The sequence below is a fragment of the Silurus meridionalis genome, chromosome 15 (assembly GCF_014805685.1).
Source record: "Silurus meridionalis isolate SWU-2019-XX chromosome 15, ASM1480568v1, whole genome shotgun sequence".
NCBI lineage: Eukaryota > Metazoa > Chordata > Actinopteri > Siluriformes > Siluridae > Silurus > Silurus meridionalis.
The window spans coordinates 3,748,052-3,767,549 of NC_060898.1; the positions used below are offsets into that span (position 1 = coordinate 3,748,052).

General features: G+C 34.5%; 2 protein-coding genes and 1 long non-coding RNA gene across 4 annotated transcripts; all 3 read right to left on the reverse strand.

The window, feature by feature from the left end:
- Nucleotides 1–1,178: 1,178 nt before the first annotated feature.
- Nucleotides 1,179–5,448, reverse strand: LOC124397890 (macrophage mannose receptor 1-like). The gene is made up of 8 exons (XM_046867757.1): nucleotides 5,251–5,448; nucleotides 4,388–4,777; nucleotides 3,824–4,234; nucleotides 2,862–3,233; nucleotides 2,345–2,707; nucleotides 2,171–2,182; nucleotides 1,994–2,076; nucleotides 1,179–1,728 (listed from the first exon to the last, which is right to left on the reverse strand). The coding sequence occupies exons 1-8, from the start codon at nucleotides 5,354–5,356 to the stop codon at nucleotides 1,648–1,650; spliced, it is 1,818 nt and encodes a 605-aa protein (XP_046723713.1). The 5' UTR covers nucleotides 5,357–5,448; the 3' UTR covers nucleotides 1,179–1,647.
- Nucleotides 5,449–5,904: 456 nt separating this feature from the next.
- On the reverse strand, nucleotides 5,905–10,921 carry LOC124397894. Its single transcript, XR_006927981.1, has 5 exons — nucleotides 10,678–10,921; nucleotides 10,359–10,520; nucleotides 10,143–10,200; nucleotides 6,324–7,204; nucleotides 5,905–6,152 (listed from the first exon to the last, which is right to left on the reverse strand). It is a non-coding gene; the product is annotated as an uncharacterized LOC124397894 (long non-coding RNA).
- Nucleotides 10,922–14,461: 3,540 nt separating this feature from the next.
- LOC124397891 (secretory phospholipase A2 receptor-like) lies at nucleotides 14,462–19,452 on the reverse strand. Of its 2 annotated transcripts, none has more exons than XM_046867758.1 (5): nucleotides 19,063–19,451; nucleotides 16,157–16,519; nucleotides 15,442–15,453; nucleotides 15,265–15,347; nucleotides 14,462–14,996 (listed from the first exon to the last, which is right to left on the reverse strand). In XM_046867758.1, exons 1-5 carry the CDS (start codon nucleotides 19,394–19,396, stop codon nucleotides 14,916–14,918), a joined length of 873 nt encoding a protein of 290 aa, XP_046723714.1. In that variant the 5' UTR covers nucleotides 19,397–19,451; the 3' UTR covers nucleotides 14,462–14,915. The 2 variants fall into 2 exon arrangements, 1 of the variants encoding a protein (XP_046723714.1); XR_006927980.1 differs by lacking the exons at nucleotides 14,462–14,996; nucleotides 15,265–15,347; nucleotides 15,442–15,453 and adding exons at nucleotides 16,673–17,043; nucleotides 17,627–18,031; nucleotides 18,186–18,575 and having other exon boundaries at nucleotides 16,335–16,519; nucleotides 19,063–19,452.
- Between the last annotated feature and the right edge of the window lie 46 nt (nucleotides 19,453–19,498).

A 19,498-nucleotide genomic window follows, 5' to 3' on the forward strand; every position in this document is an offset into this window, starting at 1 on the left:
CGCATCCTAACCACTAGACATTGGTGAAAAGGTTGGTTTATATTTTCATATACAAAAAGGCAGGATTATGACAACAATTTTGATGACAGTGAAAAAGAAAATTACAGCAAGTTATGTATGGGTGTACTGGTAATGCTAGCATGTAAATTAGCTGGATCTTGGTTTGTGCAGATGGAAAAGCTGGTGAAGCAGTCACTGCTCTGGTCACATTTTTATTTTCAATTCAATTCAATACATTTTTATTTGCATATTTTTTTTAACAATGGACATTGTCTTAAAGCAGCTTTACACAGATAAAGCTTTATCCCATCCAGGTACAGTTCACATTTGTTGTAATTTGTCAGTGTATTTGTTTTTATATTGATTTGTTTAATTGAATTTGTGTAAATGTTTGCTTAGTCTGAGTTGAGCATGCTGAGAGGAGGTGGTAAATTTGGTGAAGCAGCCACTTCTTATCTTTCGTATTTTTCCTTATCCCCTTCAGAGTGTTTTCTCGTGCTTATTGTTCAACCACAGCTCAGTTGTAGTGACTCATCATTTCACAAAACCGCACAATGCAGAGAGTACTAAAACTAAAACTGGTTGTAACGGTTACATCAAGAACACCATATTGGTGTTTTCACCTGTCAGAAAACCTCACCTGGTCTCTCAAAATAAGTTTCAAAAGAAAGTGTAGTAGTGCAAAAAAATTGCTGTTTTGCACAATTTGCTGCTAAAACATTGTGTTTACATGTACAGTATTTATTATTATATGAACAAATCATTTGTACTATCACAAATCTTCTGTATTGGTCATGCTGCAGTCTCAAGTACAATGTGCAATGTTGCTCAAGTACACTTGAAATTGTTCTAGTTAGTTTTGTGTAGTCCTGTGTTTTTTGTTAAATGAGTTTGTATTTTTTGTTCATATATATTGTCTTATGTAGCACTTTGGTCCAGGGGGACTTTGTGTAGTTTCACTTTGTATTGTAATGTATATAGTTGAAATGGTAATAAAGGTCTACATGGCTTGACTTGACTTGAAAATATGGAAAATTCCAAACAAGCAGTACTTTAAGATCAGTCTCAATGTGGGAACCCTTTTGAGGCAGCAAATGTACTTAATTTAAAAGATAAAAAGATCAACAATAAAGTTCTAAATTTCCTTAATTTAAATACCACATAAGTCAAATTCTAAATCTTTTCTCATTACTTGTTTTATTAGAATAGTCTTTAATGTAATCAACAAAACCAGAACAGAACTAAAAATAAGTAAGAAAAGTAAGACAGAAAGTATATATTAACAAACACACTCAACTGTTTCAACAATAATCAGCATTATTACAGGCAAAATGACATATCAAACATTTCTATAAATCTCACTAAGCACAAATAAGTAAATATTATTAGATTTTTATTATTTATTAGCAATATAGAATTCTAATAAACAAAATAAAATATTACTCCTAATGAAATAATGCTCATTTATAAATCACTATAATTACAGTAATTATTATTGTTAGGATTTAAGGCTGATGTACGGCTTGGAGTGACCCTACAGCATTCCCACCTGCTCTAGGAATAAATGATTTCTAATTGAATGAATACATTAAAAGACAAATCACCAGAAAATGAATTATATTCTCAACATCAATGTTGATCTTTTCCTCATGGGCTGAACTTTCGTTTTTTTATAACATTTACAGAGATGTTGCTTGAAAGACCCAGTCTGTTCAATTCTTGGTAAAACTGAAAAAAAGTGAAATGTAAGAAATTGGGCAGTGTAAATGTTTTTACACATAAATATACCACATTTAAACTAATTTAAATATATAGTATTATTATTTGGGACAACAATTATATGTCCTGATGATATTTTTTTTTAATATAAATTGCTATAAATGCTCTACAATCTAAAAATGTCTTGTACCATTGTTTATTGCTGAGTCATATTGAATAATCATTTGTCTGTTCTAGAAAAATAAAGAGATAATATAAAAGCACAGTTACTCACTTCCATCAGTACAAGTTTTGGAATCTCAGAGTGTAATAGACTTTCTTTAGCTTTGACTTTTATTCGCAATCCTGTCACAACATCTGAAAAAGGTTATATCAGTAAAATAAATACATTAAAGTGTATATTATACAAATATACAGTATATGAACAGACGTGTATTGTGCTTTTACTCACCTGGAGTGAATGCTGTGGGAACAAAATTAATCCATCAGATTTCAGTGGTGGGAGGGGCATTAAAGTGAAATCATGTACTTGTGTTAGATTGTATTCATTTTATGTTTTTTATATATATATTGTTTGCTGCAGTTTCTGATTCTTCTCTTTATTCAGAAAAGATGATAAACTCACCAGTGTAACAGATGAAAGGGAAACTGTACAAACAGTGTTCATCTGTCCAATGGCCAGAACGATCAACAGCTGTGCAGTGTTGATATCCATTTTGTCCAGATGAATAAACACCATTATCAGGTTCTGGTGTCTGAGCTGGAATCTCTGGTCTCCAATATGTAAAAGTGGAGCTGCTCTGATCTGACCATAATCGATTCCTATACAGACCTATCCATACATCATAGCTGTTCATGATGTTCACTATTCTCTGAAGTTCGGTTTCATTCCTCACACTTGCCAGGTCTCTGTGATTTGCTCTGCAGAATCTCTGAGCTTCTTCCCAAGTCATTAAATTATAAATCCACACATATGTGTCGTGGGTACCTAAGAGTGAGACATATGAAAAGTCACTATTTCCACACAGGCAGTAGCAGTACCAAGTTTAATTTTCTTGAGTATTTTTCAGCTATGGTAGAATATTAGAATCACTGCATGGATGAGGAATGTTACCACTTATTGACAAATGTATCATTCTTACCATTATAGCAGACAAATGTCCTTTTGTCAGTACAAGGCTGATCAAACCATTCCCCTCTGTAATTTATGGAAGCACACAGCTCATTTCCATAATAATTATCAGGTTGATGGGACCATCCTCTGTAGTCTCTCTCTCCCTCTTGGTAGAAAGTATCATTATCCAGAGACCATCTCCAGCTGTCCAGATCATCATACAGGCCAATCCAGGCTAAACCTGAGTAGCTGTCATTTGCTGTCATAAGAAGGCTGTCCATTTCCTCCATGTTATCAATAGTAGCCAGATCAGTGTAATTTTTTCTGCAGAACTTTTGTGCTTCAGTCCAGGTCTTATTCTCATTAACAAAGTAATACTGGCGAGATGATGACGCAGTGACTAAAGAAGGGTTAAAAATAGTTGATATTCAATATGTTTTAATGTTAAATGATATGTACTATGCATTCATAAGGTATAAAGTCCATTCCAAAAGTAGTGAAACAGCAAGTTTTTTATTTTCTATTTCAATATACAAGTCATTTTAATCTGCGATCAATCACATAATTTTCCCTCTTTTTTCAGCCTTAAATGGCTTGCATTCTCCCACACACAGCTCTCTGGCCTCCATGCAAATTCACCATTTTTTACCAACATATCCAGTCTCAGTAGGCAGTCAGAGCCATTATTTATTTGAACAATCACTCTAACAAAGCACACATGGACAAGTTACATCTGTCAGTCATGTGATCCTATATTTCTGATTGCTTGTAAAATTAGTGGCTTCTAACTAAAGGTGACTAAATTGTTCACTATAATTATATTTTACCATGATTGATAAACATGGCCAATTATGTTATATTAACATATTACATTACTATATTAACACAAGAGGAACTATTGCAGCCATCAACAGACATGGTACAATTTCTTACATATTTAAAAATACTGCTTCCATTTTAATTGTGACCAAAAAAAAAAAAACTACTCACTTTTGTAACAGAGGAATGGAAAAGCTTTAACACAGTTTTCATCTGTCCATTTCCCAAGATCAGTAAATGACACAGCAGTACAGAATTCATCCTGTGCATAATTATCTGGTTGTCCAGGTTTCCAGTTGTTGAAAGAAGAGTTGCTTTTATCTGACCAAGACCTGGTTCTGTACAGGCCGATCCACATATAATAATAATAATAATAATAATGATAATAATAATTATAATAATTATAATAATTTACAGGATTTAAAGAAATGAAATTAGATATGAATGATCTGATCTTCTGGTTCTCAGTCTCGTTCCTCACACTGATCAGGTCTGTGTAATGATCTCTGCAGTATCTCTGAGCATCAGTCCAGTTCATGTTCTTATAAACCAGTATATAACTTTCACTGGCATTCACCCTACCTGAAACAGACAGTTTTAATATGTAACAATATGTAATTTTATTAGAAAAACTGTACTTTCAGAGAAAATAGGTACTGTTAAAATGTAGAGTTATTTGGTGCAAAAAGTATTGTATTAGAAGCTTTTTATCATGTTCATAAGTGCTGTGCTCACCATCAAAACAAATAAATGGACGTGCCACAGAACAAGAGTCCACCCACCACTCTCCATTAAAACTGGAGATGTAGACACACAAGCTGTTTCCATTCCAGTTTAGTGGTTTAGATATATACCAATTTCTAAAGCTTCTCTCTTTTATCATGTAGAAAGAATCATCATCCAGAGACCATTTCCAGCTGTTTAGATCATCATACAGTCCAATCCAGGCTAAACCAGAGTAGGTTTCATTCACTGTGTTACGGAGCATGTTCATTTCCTCCATGTTATCAACGGTTGCCAAGTCAGTGTATTTGTCTCGGCAGTACCTCTGTGCATCAGTCCAAGTCTTATTCTCATTAATAAAGTGATACTGATGGTGGGTGCATGATGATCCTGTGCAGGATTCTTTAACAGACAGAAATCCATAACTGCATTTTATGTAAATCAGTAAAGCTTTATGAATTAACTGTATGATGTATCATCTATAATAAATCTTTTAGATCAATAAAGATCAATGATTTATAGTGTATGAATCAAATATTGTGTAGAATAGTAAGTAACAGTAATAGTAAAACTAAATAACTCTAATAATTAATTATTTTAAAACACATTTTTCCATAGTAAATTCATGCAGCGGTATTGTTAAGTTTATAAGAACTGACACAAAAGAATATTAAACATTTCTGAGAAAAGTTGTAGATTAATTAATTAATATTTCAGCTCATGTGTGGAAGTAAGCTGTCACCAATTTTAAATGAAATGGTTTAATCATCTTTAACATGAATTGAAAAAACGGAATAAATACATATTTGCAAGATTGGATATTTCTCTCTTTCTCTCTCTCTCTCTCTCTCTCTCTCTCTCTCTGTTGAACTCACTGTTATAGCAGATGAAAGGACGTGTAGTGAAGCAGTTCTCATCTGTCCACTGGCCTGAATCTCTGAATGATACAGCAGTGCAGTGCTGGTTATTATATTGCCACATAGTATTCACACCATTGTCTGGCTCTGCAGGTCTATTTGGGATAGCTGGTCTCCAGTTTTCATATGCAGATTCCTTTTGTCTGACCACAGTCTGGTCCTGTACAGGCCAATCCAAGCAGCAGAGCCCCCAGTAAGGTTAAAGATTCTGTGATTATCTGTTTGGTTTCTCACACTGGGCAGATCTGTGTAATGCTCTCTGCAGTAACTCTGAGCTTCTGTCCAAGTCATTCGCTGGTTTATCCACCTATATTCATCTGTCTCATTTTTTCCTAACAAAAGATAAATATGCTCCATTAACCATACACAAAACAAAGTTTAATCCTAAAATATTAATAATTAATAATAATAATAATAATTAAAAAATGTGATCACTTAAACCTGAACAGAAAATCATATTGTTTATCCACATTATGTATTCTTACCATCATAGCAAACAATTGACAAATATGTGTTACAGTTTCCATCAAACCATGTTCCATCTGAACCAATATAAACACACAGCTCTTTTCCATTGTAGTTATCAGGTTGATGGGACCACCCTCTGTAGTCACTCTCTCCCTCCAGGTAGAAAGTATCATTATCCAGAGACCATCTCCAGCTTTCCAGATCATCATACAGTCCAATCCAGGCTAAACCTGAGTAGCTGCCATTTACTGTGTTAAGAAGTGTGTTCATTTCCTCCATGTTATCAATGGTTGCCAGATCAGTGTAATTCTCTCTGCAGTATATCTGTGCTTCTGTCCAGGTTTTATTCTCATTAATGAAGTGATACTGATGAGGGGATGTTGATGACATTGCTACAGAGGCATACCAATGTTAGTTATATTACTCAAAATGTGAATTGCATTGTATGAGTAAAAAAAAACAAATGTAAGTGTATTGCTACTGTACTACAGACTGACATTGTTCAGTTCGTATATAAATGTGATTTAACAGTTTTTTTATTTACAAAACAAAAATCTACTTACTACTGTAACAGAGGAATGGTAAAGTTTTGCCACAGTCTTCATCTGTCCATTTCCCATAACTGGACTGATAATAATAATTATAATAATAATAATAATAAACATCGTTGTTGAATGCCACAGCAGTACAGAATTCATTCTGTGCATAATTATCTGGTTGTCCAGGTTTCCAGTAGTTGAAGGAAGAGTTGCTTTTATCTGACCAAGACCTGGTTCTGTACAGGCCGATCCAAAAACCACTATAATAATTATTATGAGAATACAATAATGATCTGATCTTATTGTTTTCAGACTCGTTCCTCACACTGATCAGGTCTGTGTAATGCTCTCTGCAGTATGTCTGAGCTTCTGTCCAGGTCTTGTACTGATAAATCACCACATAACTCTCATTCGCATTCGCCCTACCTAAAACAGACAGTTTAATATGTAAATGTTTAAAATATGTTAAACTTGAATACATTTTCTTTTAGAATAAACATAATTGCTGTACTCACCATCAAAGCAAATGAAAAATTGTGTTGATGAACAAGAGGCCTCCTGCCATGCTGAATCATAACCATAAAAGTATACACACATACTGTTTCCATTTGAGTTCCTCGGTTTTTGTATATACCAGTTTCTAAAGCTTCTCTCTCCCTTCTTGTAGAAAGAATCATCATCCAGAGACCATTTCCAGCTGTTCAGATCATCATACAGTCCAATCCAGGTTTGGCCACTGCTCCAGTTGTCTACTAATTTAGTAAGAGCCAGTTCCTCTTCAGCATTATTAATTGTAACTAAATCAACATAATTCTCTCTGCAGTATCTCTGTGCTTCACTCCAGGTCTTATTCTCGGTAATGAAGTGATACTGACGAGGCAGACAGATGCCAATGTTGAAAACCCCTATAAGACACAATAACAATTTCTGTTATTTTGAATGCGATTTGAAACATATTGGCAAATTAATAAAGCCCTGATTAACTATGATCACAAATATATAAATATTTGACATATGATAAATATATGATCATATTTGCTATGCGGCAATCATGATCGATCGGTAGATTGCGTTCCACAAAAAAAAAGAAATAAATGTTCGTCTATCATATATCCTCCCTATGGCATTTGCAACTTGATTGATGTACAGGGCGGCCAATTTGAGATCTCTTCTAGCAACACACGGGTCACCGCACATGAGGTGTCAAACACGTGTGAGCTACTGCAAAACTATAGCGAGCTAAGTGACTCCACTTATTTATGAGTCATTATTTTCCGAAATAAAGAATATTAAGTCTTATTAAATATAGAAGATTATTTAGATTATTAGGTCACTGTTCCACAATGACTGATGCTCATTTGGCTACCAGCAGCTACTGTCCAGACTCTGTAACCCCGGCTGACTCCTTGCAATGCAGGTCACCAGAGTATGATTGTGTCCATAAATGTATTTACATTTACATTTACATTTACATTTACATTTACATTTACATTTACATTTAAAGTGCTTTGAGTCTCTAGTAATGAATAAATCTACACTGGTACGCAAGATCACAAACTTAATATAAATATTACTCGAATTCTACAAACTTGGAAAGTGCTAATTTAGGTATTTCAGGAAGAGGTAGGTCTTCAGTCGTCGCTTGAAGATAGTCAGGGACTCTGCTGTACGGACATCTAGGGGAAGTTCATTCCACAATTATTGTATTGTATTGTATTGAATTGTTCATGTGCTGTAAGGTTTTGTGCAGTTATGCAATGTACACCAACATAAAGTATTTTTTATATAAAGTATACTTAGTATGTATATACTGTTTAATAATATACATATATACAGTATATATATTTACATAAACACATATACACACTGAGAATAAAAATATTTCCAATCATTATTCCCTCATACTGGCTGATGCAATCTATTAGTTATCTATAAATCTGTCTATAAATAGCTGCCACAACAGCTATACACAAAAGAAGACAGTGAGCTTGTCGGAACTCAGAACCCGTCTCTGAGCAGACACATCTCGACAAGCTACCCACCTTTGATTGTGTTCTTTCACACCTCATACATTAAAATGGCCATGGGTCTTCATTGAGGTGCATCTTTCCAGACATTTAATCAAGCAGGATACATTTAACCAGTTCACTGTCACATGTCATGTCACATTATTTTCCATACCTAGTTTACATTTACAATAAAAAAGAAGTTCTGTATATAAATTCTGCTCACTTTTTTACATATCTCTTTCTAAAGTTATTGTCGGTTCACATTGGCTTTGCTCACATTCAGGTTCATGTTCAGCTTTATGTTATTTGTTATTGAGTTTCTTTATTGTTGTTTCTTTTTTGTATGTTTACATTTCAATAAAAAATGAAACTGAAATTTTGAATATGAAAAAATATAAAATTTGAATATATTTTGTATATTTGTATTGCAATTCACTTATATCCAGTTTCTGCTACATTACCTGACAATCTGTATGAGCATTCCACACTACTGATAAAACCCTGAGTTAATACTAAAATAAAAAATTAATAGATGTAACGACTCAATGGATTGATGCAATGTGGCTTTTCATAGCATTTATTTATGGCCTCTGTGCCCTGTTGAGGAATTCTCTCAGGCTCTCTGCCCTAATTGGGATTTTGTTCAGCCTTTATGCCCTGATGAGGACATACTGCCATTATCAAGCTTAGGTGCGGATGCTGATGAGAGCTTGTGCACTGTGAAGAGCATCAATCCCCCAAGGACCTTGGGCCGCTGTATGGGCCTCTGTTTTTCAGTAATGCTACACTAATCATATTGTTCTGCATAGTAATTTCACAGAGGAGATTGATAGTGATGGACCAATATCAGGGACCAACATGTCACACATTAGATGGGAGGTTAATATCAGGAATAATAGACAAGGATTATGTTTCCCACAAGCCACTGCACTTCAACTCAACAAGTCAGATAATTGTTTTGCACACCTGTTTCATGTTCACTGCAAAGACATTAATGTTTCTTGTCTGTTACATCTGTTTCTGTGTCCACTTTGTTAATCAATTTTTACACTTGAATCTGATCCTTACATCATAATGTGACAAGTGCTCTTCAAGATATATTAAGATATTTACATTGACAATGGAGAGGTCATTTGGACACATAAGTGAGCTCCATGTCTAATTTATACAGAAGTTCTGATAAAATGGTGGTGCAGACATGCTTAAGAAATTGTTCCTGAGATGAAGGAATGTTTACACCCTTATTCTATTTAAAAAGTATCCCTGTTTAGAAGAAGTCTTCCCAGACATGTAGTCAAGCAGAATACATTTGACCAACTCCCACACAACAGAATACAGGTTTTACAATGATTTGCAATTGATGGGCTGAGTAAGAAAATAATGATCCCTGGCACGCCCAGCCTGTGACGATTAAATCATTTAACAAAATGTTTTTTAATATTCCATTATATAATTCTAAATACATCATTAAAATATCATAATTATAATCCCTAATTATTTAAAGAGAAAAACAAAAATTATTGTAAATTAAAATGGAAACAATGATCCAAAAAGCCAAATATAAAATATTGTCATATAAAAAGACAAGCCATAATTTATGCTACAATTGGAACTATTCTGTGTTTCTATTTTATAATAATAATAATAATAATAATAATAATAATAATAATAAAATTATATGCTGATAATAAAATAAGTGATGAACATATACAGATTTAGCTAGGTGCAAAATTTGTTATTATCAATGTGCAAAATGTGTTATTAGACACTGCTATTCATTTAATGTATTTAAAAGTGCAGACTATAGTATTCAGTACAAACACATACAACTCACCAAAGAGCAGCAGAAGTTGAAACATGGCTCTGCTCCAATATATGGAAAGATTGATAAACTAAAATATTTGAAAAGAAAAATCAAGAGTAGAATTAAAAGAAATGTTTCAGTAAATCATACAATTACTGTATATAAATAATATAAATAATACAATTATATTATGAAAATATTCTTATTTTTTAAGTTTCATGTAGACCCTGGAATCTGAAAACTTACCTTTGTAAGTTACTTATTTCATGGATGTCTCTTTCTGTCTCTTTCTGTTTTTAATATCTGACTTGAGTTCATCCAGGGTAAATAACAATTGTGATGCTGATGACACGTGTTAAGGGCTTGAAAATATGTTGGAAGACGGGTTTTTGTACACTGCATCATTAGCTGCAACATATGTTAAACTTAAATACATTTTCTTTTGGAATAAACAAAACCTCTATGCTCACCATCAAAGCAAATTAACGGAAATTTCTATTAAAAAAAGACCTCCTGCCATGCTGAATCATAACCTGAAAAGTATACACACGAACAGTTTCCATACCAGTTCCTTGGTTTTTCTATATACCAGTTTCTAAAGCTTCTCTCTCCCTCCTTGTAGAAAGAATCATCATCCATTTCCAACTGTTCAGATCATCATACAGTCCAATCCAGGTTTGCCCACCGCTCCCAATGTCTACTTTTTTAGGAAGAGCCAGTTTTAATAGTAATTAAATCAAAATTATTCTATCTGCAGTATCTCTGTGCTTCAGCCCAGGTTTTATTCTCGGTAACGAAGTAAAGTGAAGTGAAGTGAAGTGAAGTCAAGGAGCTTTTATTGTTATTTCAACCATATTTAGCCGACGCAGTACACAGTGAAATGAAACAACGCTCCTCCAGAACCCTGAGGTGTCAAAGGTTCTGTCTCCATTGTTCTGTATTGTTTAAAGGTTTATGATCACTCTCTACATGTCACACAAATGAGGATGGGTTCCCCTTTTGAGTCTGTTCCTCTCAAGGTTTCTTCCTCATAACATCTAAGGGAGTTTTTCCATGCCACAGTTGCCATGGCTGCTCATCAGGGATAAATGCATACCATTCACCTTAACTCTTAAAATTCTGTAAAGCTCATTTGAGACAATGTCTGTTGTGAAAAGCGCTATAGAAATAAACTTGACTTGACTTGACTTGACTTGACTTGATCACCACCTCTACCGGTTTCTCTTGGTGAGTGAGAAAAAGCATAGGCAGAAGACAGAGCAGATGGTGTAGCAGGAGGTTGAAAGCGTAGTTGGAAGCCAAGGCTGTGATAAAGTCAGCTTTCCTTACAGCAAACTGGCAATTCCAGAGCCCACCTACCACCGCTGTCAAATAATTTATCATTATGCTAATTTCTTGGATTTCAATCTTTAGAATATCTAGAATGATATGTCTAAAAACAGGTTCAATCTGTAGAATATTGAATTATATTCAAGATATTGTTACATGCTAAGGGGTCATTTTGTGCATAATCAAGAAAAGTATGTTAAACATTTAGATTTTTTTATATGCATCTGACTTCACCTAAAATAAAAAATAGGACAGCATTGGTGAAAAGGTTGGTTTATATTTTCAAATACGAAAAAGCAGGATTATGACAACAATTTTGATGACAGTGAAAAAGAAAATGACTATATAAGGCATACATTCTCCAAAAAAATGATAGCAGCAGCACAGTCTAGTCTTATATTTGTTAACAGATATCAAAGTGATTAGCACATGACTATGACTAGGAAACTACAGTACCTGGTCTACAAGGTAGCTAATGTGCTAATATGTCTAGAAACAGGTTTAATCTCTAGGAAATTGCATTATATGATATTTTCACTTGCTATGAGTCCATTCACCAGTCCATTCATCTCTGTATGCTGGCTCCTCATTCTTGCTGGTGAGACCTACCACTGTCGTGTCGTTGGTGAACTTGATGATGTGGTTCTAGCTGTGCTTTGCTACACAGTTATGAGTTTTGCGTGAGTGCGACAGGATGGTAGTCACTGAGGCAAGACACAGAGCATTTATTCAGCATGAGGATGATGGTGGTGGCCTTGTAACATGTTGGAACAGCAGTCGCTGTTGGCTGCGGCCTCCCTAAACATGCCCCTGTCAGAAATTTTCATAGCAGTCCTGAAAAGCAAAAATGGCTCCTTCTGGCTAGGTTTTCACCTGCTTCAGAATCAGTTTTGAACACCTGACTAGCAGTCTGTATGCTGGAATTAGCATAACAAACATGTCTGAGTAGTTGTTATGGGCAAAGCTTCACCTCAGATGCACTGGAATGTTGGTGTGAACAACATCCAACGTCTTTTCCTTCATAATTGCAAATTAAACAATCTGATGTAATTGAGGGAGTACAGTCAGTCTTAAGATATGCAAATCTCCAGTGATGATAAACATTCCACCTGGATATTTGTTTTGCAGCACCTAGGTTACCAGAACCAGAACGATACCAGAACGATTGTCAATATGACTGATGGTAATTTGTTTAGAGAGCACTATAGTTTTGTTTAAGTTTTGTTAGTTCTATTTTCTGAAAGAGGTTTTGTTACATCATAATGTCGTCACGTGTAGCCAATGCTGACTCCTTAGACTGCTTTGTGCATGCTGTGGAGAGGTAAGCAGTGCTCTCCAAAAATCTTCCAGGATTGTAAATGTTTTCAAATGTTCAGTTAAATTTATAATATTGTTTAAATATTACTATTAGGAATGTTATAAATGCATTACAAAGTGTTTTGTGAGTGGATGGATATTGGCAAATTATTGTTGAATACAGCAAGTTGAGTATGTGTGTACTGGTAATGCTAGCATGTTAATTAGCTCGATCTTGGTTTGTGCAGATGGAAAAGCTGGTGAAGCAGTCACTGCTCCGGTCACATTTTTCAACCACAGCTCAGTTGTAGTGACTCATCATTTCACAAAACCACACAATGCAGAGAGTACTAAAACTAAAGCAGGTTGTGACCGGTTACATCAAGAACACCATATTGGTGTTTTCACCTGTCAGAAAACCTCACCTGGTCTTTCAAAATAATCTTAAAAAGAAAGTCTAGTACTGAACAAACTCATTTGAACAAAATTACCAAACTATTTGTAAAAAAAAATGCTGTTTTGCACAAGTTGCTGCTAAAACATTGTATTTGCATGTACTTCTTCTTCTTCTTCTTTCGGCTTCTCCCATTAGGGATCGCCACAGGAGATCATCCGTCTCCATACCCCCCCTGTCCTCTAGATCTGCCTCTTTTAACCCTACCTGCATGTCTTCCCTCAGCACAACCATATACCTCCTACTTGGTCTTCCTCTTTTCCTCCTTCCTGGCGGCTCCATCCTCAGCATTCTCCTATCGATATACCCCATGTCCCTTCTCTGAACATGTCCAAACCATCTCAAGCTCGCCTCTCTCGCTTTGTCTCCAAAACGTCTTACATGCCCTGTCCCTCTAATAAACTCATTTCTAACCCTGTCCATCGTCGTCACTCCCAACGAAAACCTCAACATCTTCAGCTCTGCTACCTCCAGCTCCACCTCCTGTCTTTTACTTAGTGCCACTGTCTCTAAACCATACAACATTGCAGGTTTTACCACAGTCCTATAAACCTTCCCTTTCACTCTTGCAGATACTCCTCTATCACAAATCACTCCTGCTATCACTCTTCTCCACCAACTCCACCCTGCATGCACTCTTTTCTTCACTTCTCTAACACACTCTCCATTATTTGCACTGTTGACCCCACCTGAACTCCTCCACCTCCTCCACCTCTTCTCCCTGCAACTGCACCACCCCACTGCCCTCCCTCTTATTCACACATGTACTCAGTCTTACTCCTAATGACTTCCATTCCTGTTCTCTCCAGCACGTACCTCCACCTCTCCAGGCTCTTCTCTCTTGTGTTTGCATGTACAGTATTTATTAATATATGAACAAATCATTTGTACTATCACTAATCTTCTGTATTGGTCATGCTGCAGTCTCATTTTGTCTACTCACTTACTATGCTGTTCTGCACTAAATGTTGCTCATGTACACTTGAAATTGTTCTAGTAAGTTTTGTGTAGTCCTGTGTTTTTTGTTAAATGAGTTTGTATTTTTTGTTCATATATATTGTCTTATGTAGCACTTTGGTCCAGGGGGAACATTGTGTAGTTTCACTTTGTATTGTAATATGGAAAATTCCAAACAAGCAGTACTTTAAGATCAGTCTCAATGTGGGAACCCTTTTAAGGCAGCAAATGTACTTAATTTAAAAGATAAAAGGATCAACAACAAATTTCTGAATTTCCTTAATTTAAATACCACATAAGTCAAATTTTTAATCTTTTCTCATTACTTGTTTTATTAGAATAGTATTTAATGTAATCAACAAAACCAGAACAGAACTAAAAATAAGTAAGAAAAGTAAGGCAGAAGTATACATGAACTGTGTCAACAATAATCAACATTATTACAGGCAAAAAGACATATCAAACATTTCTATAAATCTCACTAAGCACAAATAAGTAAATATTATTAGATTTTTATTATTTATTAGCAATATAAAATTCCAATAAGCAAAATAAAATATTACTCCTAATGAAATTATGCTAATTTATAAATCACTATAATTACAGTAATTATTATTGTTAGGATTTAAGGCTGATGTACGGCTTGGAGTGACCCTACAGCATTCCCACCTGCTCTAGGAATAAATGATTTCTAATTGAATGAATACATTTAAAGACAAATCACCAGAAAATGAATTATATTCTCAACATCAATGTTGATCTTTTCCTCATGGGCTGAACTTTCGTTTTTTTATAACATTTACAGAGATGTTGTTTGAAAGACCCAGTCTGTTCAATTCTTGGTAAAGCTGAAAAAAAGCAAAATTTAAGAAATGTGGGCAAGCACTGTGCATGTTTTTACACATAAATATACCACATTTAAAATAATTTAAATATATAGTGCGTCATTCTTTGAGACAACAATTATATGTCCTGATGATATATTTTATGTAAATTGCTATAAATGATCTACAATCTAAAAATGTCTTGTACAATTGTTTATTGCTGAGTCATATTGAATAATCATTTGTCTGTTCTAGAAAAATGAATAGATTATATCAAAGCACAGTTACTCACTTCTATCAGTACAAGTTTTGGAATCTCAGAGTGTAATAGACTTTCCTTAGCTTTGACTTTTATTCGCAAACCTGTCACAACATCTGAAAAAGGTTATATCAGTAAAATAAATACATTAAAGTGTATGCTATACAAATATACAGTATATGAACAGACATGTATTGAGCTTTTACTCACCTGGAGTGAATGCTGTGGGAACAAAATGAAGATAAAAATAAAATTAGAAAACCTCATGGAACATATAGAATCATAGGTATTCTCAACTTACATTATGATGGTTATTTACTAACGGCCCCATACGTAAATCTGATATATAGCAATATATGCAATGCACTTTTATTGCATACATGTTCATCTTTGGATTTTACAGATATAGAAATATTTTAGATACTTGTAGATATCTGCCCAATATATTTCTAAATATTACAAAAATTTAAAATTTTATATATATATATATATATATATATATATATATATATATATATATATATATATATATATATATATATATATGACACATATATGCATATGGAATACATGTTTGCAGATCGCAAATCTACAGCCAAAAGCAGAAATGCCTAAGATAAGCTAAAATACTCTTTAGTGTATCTATGTTAAATAGTATAATAAGCAAATTCTATATAAACATTTATGTGACAGTAGTTTCACATGGTAACTAATTCCTTAACTCAACATCAGGTATCTTATTTATTATTTTGTACTTTAATGTATCATGAATGATGTCATACAATATATTATATTATATGTATCTTACAAATATGTAGAAACATTAGACAGTAAGTACAAAAAACATGTTTTCCGTATGTTTGTACATACAGTATACGTCTCAAGCAACCAACAGCACAGCAAATATGTTCAAATATAAACTCACCAGTGTAGCAGATGAAAGGGAATCTGGCAAAACAGTCTTCATCTGTCCAATGGCCAGAACGATCCACAGCTGTGCAGTGTTGAATTCCACTTTGTCCAGGTAAATAAGCACCATTATCAGGTTCTGGTGTCTGAGCTGGAATCTGTGGTCTCCAATATGTAAAAGTGGAGCTGCTCTGATCTGACCATAATCGGTTCCTATACAGACCTATCCATACTTCAAAGCCGTTCGTGATGTTCAGTATTCTCTGAAGTTCGGTTTCATTCCTCACACTTGCCAGGTCTCTGTGATTTGCTCTGCAGAATCTCTGAGCGTCCTCCCAAGTCATTGAATTATAAATCCACACATATCTGTCGTGGGTACCTAAGAGTGAGACATATGAAAAGTCACTATTTCCTACAGGCAGTAGCAGTACTAAGTTTAATTTTCTTGAGTAATTGTCAGCTATGGTAGAATATTAGAATCACTGCATGGATGAGAAATATTAACACTTATTGACAAATGTATCATTCTTACCATTATAGCAGACAAATGTCTTTTGGACAGTACAAGGCTGATCAAACCATTCCCCTTTGTAATTAATGTAAACACACATCTCATTTCCATAATAATTATCAGGTTGATGAGACCATCCTCTGTAGTCTCTCTCTCCCTCTTGGTAGAAAGTATCATTATCCAGAGACCATCTCCAGCTGTCCAGATCATCATACAGGCCAATCCAGGCTAAACCTGAGAAGCTGTCATTTGCTGTCATAAGAAGGCTGTCCATTTCCTCCATGTTATCAATAGTAGCCAGATCAGTGTAATTTTTCTGCAGAACTTTTGTGCATCAGTCCAGGTCTTATTCTCATTAACAAAGTAATACTGGCGAGATGATGACGCAGTGACTAAAGAAGGGTTAAAAATAGTTGATATTCATTATGTTTTAATGTTAAATTATATGTACTATGCATTCATAAGGTATAAAGTCCCTTCCAAAAGTAGTGAAACAGCAAGTTTTTTATTTTCTATTTCAATATACAAGTCATTTGAGTCTGCGATCAATCAAATCATTTTCCCCTTTCTTTTCAGCCTTAAATGGCTTGCATTCTCCCACACACAGCTCTCTGGCCTCCATGCTAATTTATCATTTTTTACCAACATATCCAGTCTCAGTAGGCAGTCAGAGCCATTATTTATTCGAACAATCACTCTAACAAAGCACACATGGACAAGTTACATCTGTCAGTCATGTGATCCTATATTTCTAATTGCTTGTAAAATGAGTGGCTTCAAACTAAATGTGAGTTGTTCACTATAATAACATATTACCATGATTGATAAACATGGCAAATTATGTTATATTAACATATTACATTACTATATTAACACAAGAGGAACTATTGCAGCCATCAACAGACATTGTGCAATTTCTTACATATTTAAAAATACTGCTTCCATTTTAATTGTGACCAAAAAAAAACTACTCACTTTTGTAACAGAGGAATGGAAAAGCTTTAACACAGTTTTCATCTGTCCATTTCCCAAGATCAGTAAATGACACAGCAGTACAGAATTCATCCTGTGCATAATTATCTGGTTGTCCAGGTTTCCAGTTGTTGAAAGAAGAGTTGCTTTTATCTGACCAAGACCTGGTTCTGTACAGGCCGATCCACATATAATAATAATAATAATGATAATAATAATTATAATAATTATAATAATATACAGGATTTAAAGAAATGAAATTAGATATGAATGATCTGATCTTCTGGTTCTCAGTCTCGTTCCTCACACTGATCAGGTCTGTGTAATGATCTCTGCAGTATCTCTGAGCATCAGTCCAGTTCATGTTCTTATAAACCAGTATATAACTTTTACTGGCATTCACCCTACCTGAAACAGACAGTTTTAATATGTAACAATATGTAATTTTATTAGAAAAACTGTACTTTCAGAGAAAATAGGTACTGTTAAAATGTAGAGTTATTTGGTGCAAAAAGTATTGTATTAGAAGCTTTTTTGTCATGTTCATAAGTGCTGTGCTCACCATCAAAACAAATAAATGGACGTGCCACAGAACAAGAGTCCACCCACCACTCTCCATTAAAACTGGAGATGTATACACACAAGCTGTTTTCAAACCAGTATAGTGGTTTAGATATATACCAATTTCTAAAGCTTCTCTCTTTTATCATGTAGAAAGAATCATCATCCAGAGACCATTTCCAGCTGTTTAGATCATCATACAGTCCAATCCAGGCTAAACCAGAGTAGGTTTCATTCACTGTGTTACGGAGTATGTTCATTTCCTCCATGTTATCAACGGTTGCCAAGTCAGTGTATTTGTCTCGGCAGTACCTCTGTGCATCAGTCCAAGTCTTATTCTCATTAATAAAGTGATACTGATGGTGGGTGCATGATGATCCTGTGCAGGATTCTTTAACAGACAGAAATCCATAACTGCATTTTATGTAAATCAGTAAAGCTTTATGAATTAACTGTATGATGTATCATCTATAATAATCTTTTAGATCAATAAAGATCAATGATTTATAGTGTATGAATCAAATATTGTGTAGAATAGTAAGTAATAGTAATAGTAAAACTAAATAACTCTAATAATTAATTATTTTTAAAACACATTTTTCCATAGTAAATTCATGCAGCGGTATTGTTAAGTTTATAAGAACTGACACAAAAGAATATTAAACATTTCTGAGAAAAGTTGTAGATTAATTAATTAATATTTCAGCTCATGTGTGGAAGTAAGCTGTCACCAATTTTAAATGAAATGGTTTAATCATCTTTAACATGAATTGAAAAAACGGAATAAATACATATTTGCAAGATTGGATATTTCTCTCTTTCTCTCTCTCTCTCTCTCTCTCTCTCTCTCTCTCTCTCTCTCTCTCTGTTGAACTCACTGTTATAGCAGATGAAAGGAAGTGTAGCGAAGCAGTACTCATCTGTCCACTGGCCTGAATCTCTGAATGATACAGCAGTGCAGTGCTGGTTATTATATTGCCACATAGTATTCACACCATTGTCTGGCTCTGCAGGTCTATTTGGGATAGCTGGTCTCCAGTTTTCATATGCAGATTCCTTTTTGTCTGACCACAGTCTGGTCCTGTACAGGCCAATCCAAGCAGCAGAGCCCCCAGTAAGGTTAAAGATTCTGTGATTATCTGTTTGGTTTCTCACACTGGGCAGATCTGTGTAATGCTCTCTGCAGTAACTCTGAGCTTCTGTCCAAGTCATTCGCTGGTTTATCCACCTATATTCATCTGTCTCATTTTTCCTAACAAAAGATAAATATGCTCCATTAACCATACACAAAACAAAGTTTAATCCCAAAATATT